General features: G+C 42.3%; 1 protein-coding gene across 1 annotated transcript in view; it reads left to right on the top strand.

The window, feature by feature from the left end:
• SLCO5A1 (solute carrier organic anion transporter family member 5A1) overlaps positions 1-7,642 on the top strand; it is a 78,406-nt gene that overhangs the window by 57,273 nt on the left and 13,491 nt on the right. The window contains exon 7 of the mRNA XM_082046954.1: positions 5,532-5,691. Within this exon, the coding sequence (XP_081903080.1) occupies positions 5,532-5,691 (160 nt within the window). The remainder of the gene's footprint in view (positions 1-5,531; positions 5,692-7,642) is intronic.

Raw genomic sequence — 7,642 nt, forward strand, 5'->3', positions numbered from 1 at the left:
GGTTACTACAGCAATCTAAATAAATATGAATAAAACCATTTGCAAAACAGTTCTTTGTTTAGATATTACCAAAATATAGTCAGGCCCTGGGTTTTTTTGGTTTTCGTTTTTGCTTTGTTTGTTTGTTTTTGTTTTTTTTTTTAATTGTATTTCATTTAGCTTGTAGCCTCATGGGAAGGGGGTCCACCTTTTTTTTCCAATATGTGTACACTGACTGCCAGCACAATCAGGTTTCAGTCCAAGTCCAGGTATCTGAAATAACAGGTCACAGCTCTAAAATCTTCAGGCAATAAATCTTGCCTTATACCTTCCCTTTTCTTACTTTACTCCTATAGCACAAGCCTTCCAGAGAGTTATAGTTGGAGAGGAGAACAGGATTTAGAAAAAAAAAATGCTAGGAACTAGAGCCTCTTTTATTGTTACTGGCATCTAATAAAGGTCTTCTCTTTATTAGCTTTACCAGCATCATGTCATGGAGACACAGAACAGTCTCCCTGAGAAGTGAACAAATGCAATTTGTCAGATGGGACTCTGGGTTTTGTCCCAGCACACATGTTTAGCAAACTTACAGTTGAATCCTATTAATGAAAGGACCAACGTCATTGATTGTAATTGAACAAATAGTTCAGGAAATGCTGTTGTTTGGGGCTGGTTTCTGTTAGTGTGCATGACGGGTGTCCTTGGCAGCTCAGGTGAAGCTGTGCTGCGGGTCAACAGCATCTGTACCTGCTGAAACAGGCAGGGCAGCTGCTTCTCAGACATCCTGTGTCTACAGTGGTGGGGGCATTGAAACTAAGCTGCTTTTCCCACAAGCCAGCTCATGAGCAGGACTTAACCATCTTTGGTGCAATTTCCATAAGAGCCTGCTTTTTCTGACCAATGCAGGTAAATCTGCAATGTGCTGTGCAGGGATCAGCACTGTGTTTCCCTTTGTGGAGATCAGGCAGCTTCATAGTGTCATAAGGCAGGATTAGTAGAGTATTTCGGTTCAGTTTGTTGCTGGAAAAATATCTACCTTTGAGAAAAAAATGATCCCCTCCTGGGAGGAGTGTTCATAGAAATCTGTAACAATATGTACTATGTGGCAGACCACATATGAAGAAAATGGGGTTATGTGGATATGTGTCAGTAGAGATTTCATGTCCCCAGCATATAAATTCCATTTTCCTTCATTAGCTTCCCATTGTTGAAAGAGGAGTGAACAATAACTGAACACTGAAGGTAATAAAGATGAAAAGCATGAACCTCTTACAACTGTCTGATAATGAGCTTTTGGAAACAGAGTTAGTAGATAGTTTTGTGTATCACCTGTTCTTGAAAGGATGAAAAAAGTTTTCTCTCTGCATGAAAGACTTACTATAAACAAAAAAAATTCCCTAAATAGACCTTACAGTGATTTGCTGAGGTACCAAAGGTGATGGAAGCTGGAGAGACACAGCTTGCGGTAGCTTGCTATTAATTGAGCATATTTACTTTGCATATATGTAAACTTCAGCTTTCTTCCAGGGAAATAAAAAAAAAAAATGCCCCGAGATTAAATTTTCACAGTAGTCTCAATTAAATTTCCAGTTTAATGCTTCTAGTTTCTCATGTACCTGATTTTATTAACCTTTATTTTTAAGCTGATCTCCTAACCTCTGTGTCACGGTAATGTTCAGCAGAGCTGCTGAAGTGAGTTCAGTAAGCAAGGCGAGTCATGGAGTGGGCTCTCCTGCCTGTTGAACAACACGACCCATCTGCTTCTGTAAAGGGTTTTACATGATGGAGGGATAAGGGGTCAGAAGAATGCCTTTCACAGGGTGAGAAAGGTTGCAGAGGGTAACCCTGGCAGTAGGGACATGGGCAGGAGGGTCTCCCAGGCCCAGCTGGTGAGCCACTGCTCACCTCAGGTATTCAGGCATCCAGGGCATCCAGCTCAGCAGGCCACTGAGGAGCTTGCGAAACTCCAAAAAATCAGCCTTTCCTGTTGGTGTGAAAAACTTCTGTTGCTGTGCTGCTGAAATCAGTATGTTCCTGAGGTGTGTTTTGATCATTTGGTGTTTTCCATCTGTTGAGAGATTACTGAAAAACTCTGCCTGTTGCTGTATGACATGTCGCTGCATATTGCTTTCTGGAATCCAGTGTGATATAAGAAGACAAGTTCCAGCTGATAGCTGAGAAGGCGACAGAACCAATATAAGCCCTGGATATTTAATTTCCTGGTCAAGCTGCAACTTGTTTCTAAGACTTGTTTGTTTATGGTGCAAGAAAGAAAACACTCGGAAAGGCTTTGGTTAACATCCAACTAGACCATAAAGTACAAAGTAGCTCCAAAAGCTAAATTTGTGAACCTGATTAGTGTGATTAGTAGACAGTCAATAAATATTTAAGAGCTACTTAGTAACGTTTGATCAGCCACGAAAGTGCCCAGCTGGAAGGACAAGCATAATCAGCAAAATCAAATAGTGGTGTATAAAACCATTAAAAATGAGTCTAGTGGAAACCACAAAGCAGCAGTCATACTCCTTAGTGTCACTAATAACAGGAGGTGAGGTGGTGGATGACATGGGTGACAGGCACTGTGTGTAGTGTGGCCCCTGAGCCAAGTCTTTGGTCTATTCTGGTGTAGAAGATGGGGGCAGAATAAAATCCCTTGGGGTATTTGGGACATGGAAAGTCTCATACTAGCTGCTTACCTTTACAGCAGTCCTGCCTATGCATTACAGATGTGAAGGCAAGCAAACGGCAGCCCTCATGGGGTGTTGCATCCATGATGGTCATGAGCATGTGTATAGGATCTCGGGGGTACAGCCACACACTCAATCCAAATTCCTTTTCAACTCCTGCCTGGCTGAGGAGGTGCTAGAATTCCCTGGATATCTAATGATTTGCTCAGAGCAGAGATACTTGAGCTAGCTTTAATCAACAGTGGCCTCTCTGTGGCACCATTGAGCAATACTGAGAGCAGGGCAAACAGGGCAGCACAGTTAATTCAGCAGGATGCTGCAGTGCACAGTGTGGAGATGTTTTGCATACCAACATAGTTCCCAAGGCAAGATTTTTACCTGTGGCACATGTGCAAATACTCATGCCCTAACAGAGCTCAGTACTTAGTTCTGTCTGCTTTTGCAGATTCCGCAGTGGTCCAACTGGCATTTGTTTTCAGAAATTCAGGTCTTCTGGACTGGACTGCACACAGACCACAGGCAGTGATAGGATGGTGTCTGCAACTTCACTTGCCACTCAGGTGTGAGGAGGCAAAGGGCACAGTCTTCTCCCAGAGTTGGGGATTTTCGTACATATGCTCTAGTCCCTGGAAATGGCCTTTAAATTATGCTTATGCAATCTCTTCTCTTTATCATGTTTAGCCTTGCATAGATTGCTTCAATATTCTTTGGAAGCTGGGTTTTCGTATCTGATCAGTGGACTAATGGATAAATGGTGCAATGGGAGACAATTTTTGCTTCCATTTGTGAAAAAAAAAGTGTCAGCTAGTTTAAACACATGAGCCAGGAAAAGAAAGGAGGGACAGCCTTGTGTCACGGAGCTAGGCAGATCCAACCTCTTGGGAGAGGATCCAGCAGCTGTTCCCCTCCGTGGATTGAGGCCAGAGTGACTGTAGTCTGTGAAACACTGGCGAAGGGTGGCGCATGAAGTATTCAAAGTAACCTTTCAGACTAAGCTAAAGACAAACCAAGGAGTTCCAGTACCAGTGAAATAAAACCCTGTGTGGTTTGGCTGTGTGATCACTGGACTGATCATTGTGATCGTTGTCTTCAAAGCAAATTCTGATCTGGTCTTGCCATCACTCTCGGCTCCCATCTCACCTTCCCTGGCCAGGACACCAGCCAAAATGCCACAGGAGGGAGTTTGGGTGCTCACTTCCATGTTCTGAACTTCTGGAGATCTTCAGAGGTGCCAGCTGTTTTGATTCCCTACAGAACTTGCCTTTCTGACTTTGGCATCTGGAAGAACTAAAAACTTTCAGGTTTAGGTACTGCAAATTACAACCTGTAAAATAAGTGGTTTGAAACTGGCCCTCTGTCTTCCAGAAAACTCATGCATTGCAGTACTGCATATTGCAGTCCCTAACATTTGGGTACTTTGAGACACAAAATAGCCCTTAAAAGCCTAGATTGCTTCTATGGCAGAAAGTAACATAATAAAATGAGTTTTTTCCGAAGTAACAGGGAAAGCTGCAGGTGAAAACTTTGATATCAGCTGCTTTTCAGTTTTCAGTGGCTTGGAATCACCTTATGCAGTGAAGAGGGAGTCGCGGGTGCACAGTTCAGGAACCGTGATTTCTTTAGACAGAGGTATTTAGGTAAGTAAGAGGTCACTTCTGGATTGAGCTGCAATGGTGCAACTGATATGGTAAAGCAGAGCTACAGTGAGGTTGTATGTTTATAAAATCTCAATTCCAGCCAGGAATTGCACACTGGGTTGTACCAGCTGCCCTGTGGCAGCTCAGGTTGTCTGGTATTGGTTCTGTTTTAGGAATTCGTCTTACTTTGGGACACCCAGTACCCAGGGCAGTATCAACTGAGGAGACCAAAACTGCTTCTGAGTGACCTGCTTTCTTCAGAAAGGACCCAGACGCACCATGCGGAGGTGTTAGCTGGAAGAGAGGGTGCATTGAGAGAGACCTGTAGCTGTCTCAGTGCAGCTGTCTCACTTCAGGCCTTGTTACATGAGCAGCTGAGCTCAGATGAGTGCCATGAGCTGCTGCCTTGGTTGGGGTCCCTTTGCACATTCATCCGGTGGTGAGGACATGCCCAGGCTGGCATGGTGCTTGCCAGTGAATATTTGATGAATTTCCCTGCTATGGCAGTTGAGATCTGTTCAACCACCTGTCTGAAGCAGCAGTGATAGGCAGTGAAGATCCTTATTTTTGGTGTGTGCATGTCCTTCAGCTTTGAAATTCCCTTTAGTTCCTTCTGAGCATACTGCCAAACCCTTCTGGGGAGGACCTAGAAAACTGGTGTCTGGCAAGATTTTGCATAATGGTCCAGGAAAGTGGAGTAGTGGTTCTTCTATAGACATTTCATGACAGCACAGCACTCCTCCAGATCTAGAGAGATTCCTATAGATTTCACATTTGCATATAAATACTACAAGCATTAAGTTTTCTGAACAGTTGTGGCTGTGTGGAAAGAGATGCCTATTAGTTCACATAATGCTTACTACTCTTCACTGAGCCTTTCACTAGTAATCAGCAACAAATTTCCACTGCTTAGGTTAGATACCTAAAATAGCAGTGTCTTAACTCCCAAAGGAGAAAAAAACATGGTGAAAATGCAACTATTACATGGGCAAATAAGATACAAGTTTTAAACTTTGGTGTTATTTTTGTATTGTGTTTTTAGTTGACAGCAAGGATACCTTGGGTTCTCTTCAATATTGTTTAAATAATGTACATAACCTAGAGTTAATGTAGTCTTTCTCTGATAATCAACTCTCAGTTCTAGTGTTAATGAGTAGGATGTTTTTTCCCTCTGAACAGCAGGGTATCTGTGCTTGCTCTACTAGTATGTGCTTTTTCTTTTCTTTAGTCCCACTCTTGCCATGGCCCACAGGAATCTGACTGGGAGCTGTAATGTTAACTGTGGATGTAAGATTCATGAGTACGAGCCTGTCTGTGGATCAGATGGAATAACATATTTTAATCCTTGCCTAGCTGGCTGCATCAATAGTGGAAACCATAGCACAGGGGTAAGTGCTTCACCCACCCACATACAACCCGCGAGTAGCCCCTCGGGACTGATGCAGATCAAAGACTTCTCTGTTTCTAGCGCAAGCAGCCCCCACTCCAAATTTCAGAGAAGCTGTTCTACAGCTGACTCATGCATGAGCTAGTAATGCTGCCATTGCGTGGTCCCACCCCACTTCCTTTCAGTTATGTACAATTTTGAGACACAAGTTCATTTGTACCAAGTAAATCCTCCAGCCGAGTGAGCGCGAAGTGCCATGGGTTGGGGAGGGCTGGTGTTTCCAGTGCAGACTCTGAAGTCCCTGGTGGCAGTGGCTTGTGTGTCTGCTGTTCCTGCAGGGCTCAGAAAAGCGACCTTGAATTGGTGACATCTGATTCAGCTTTCCGCTAACATAGGCAGCCATGTCATACTGTCTTTCCACAAGGTCATCAATGTTACTCTTAAGAACTGTGTGTTGGTTTTTTTTTTTCTTTTGACTCCCTCTCCAAATGGAAGGAAAAACTTAACTCATCAGGTAGTTGGAAGCATTTTGAACTCCTGTTTAAATTCAGTTATGGCCTGTTTAAAGCCTGTTTGTGTCAACTTCGTCATATTGCATAAGTTGCTCTAGGACCTGCACCACTGTATTGATAGGTCTTTTGTTTTTGTGGCTAGGTAAAGACTGCCCATGTATTTTGCTCTTGTAAAATAGTTTGACCATTCTCATTGATCTCTAAACATCTTCCAGGCTAAGTGTTTCTCATTGAACTCAAGTAACCAGAACTTAAAGGATGTTAATAATCCACTTTCTTTTTGGGAAATACATTGCCTGTTATAGCCCATTCTTCCAGTTATGCTGAACTGGGGAAGGGCATCCTTCTGGTAAAATCCCACTATGGAAATTTGGCAGTTTCCAAGACTAGGCACAAGAAAACAGTTGTGAGGTAGAGTCTGACCTTAGCATCAACAAAGCATTATGTAATAGCTGTACTCATTTAATACAAAAGACAAACTCTTAAATTCTACTGTTACAGAACTGTCTTCCAAAAAAAGGATGATTAAGAAAGACAGGAAGTAATGTAAACATTGATTTTCTCAGGACTTGATTGTGCTTTCCAGAAAGCTTATTTATAATGTATCAGTCTCCTGATTTGCAGTCCTGAGTCAGCCTGTGAAGCAGGAGGATGTTAGGTCCAGCACTGTGCTTTCTCAGGTTGACTGCATAATGGTCTGAAAATGCAGGTTCGTAGGTTCGTACATAGAAAATTGCTTAGGCCCAAGTGCAAAAAGCCTGTGATGTGAGCCTGTGGTTAGCTTTCAGTGTCTATATAAATCTTACTTGTGCTTTGCTTGAGTTGAGACATAGGTTTGATGTACATACAGTTAATACCTATTTTATATGTAGGTTCCTATACTTTAGCTTTTCTGTTTTGTCATATCTGTGTCATTTATTGCACAGACTTGGTTTCTTTGGTAATGAACCAAGACTGTGTAGTAAATATGACTATTTTTTGTAGGATGCCAATTTGGAAGCAATATGGAGATTAAGGTGAGGGCCTGTATGAAGAAAGCAAATACTCATGTGACATTACAGAGTGGAGTCCTTCCTTGAGAAACTGGATTCTGTCATTGCCTCTGTTCCTAAGCAACGTTGGGCAAGTGACTTAAACGAAACTTCTCCCAGTTGGTCATTAATTTTGCATTCTTCATATTCTGGATCATAGACATGAGCAATAACCAGAATTGCCATTTGTAGAAGCACTAAGTGCTTAAATCTGTATCTGAAGGCACAAAAAGTTTCATTTAGGATATATTAAGTTGTATATAATGGAAAATGTTTTGAAAAAAAGGATCCTGGTTTTCTCAAATTTGCCACCCATATTTGTGGAGGTTTTGATCTGTTTCAGTTACTTAACTACAAAATAGAGATAACAACATTGGTGCCTGTGGTGGGTTGACCCTGACTGGATACC

This window comes from Streptopelia decaocto (assembly GCF_964273445.1).
Source record: "Streptopelia decaocto genome assembly, chromosome: 2".
Taxonomy (NCBI): domain Eukaryota; kingdom Metazoa; phylum Chordata; class Aves; order Columbiformes; family Columbidae; genus Streptopelia; species Streptopelia decaocto.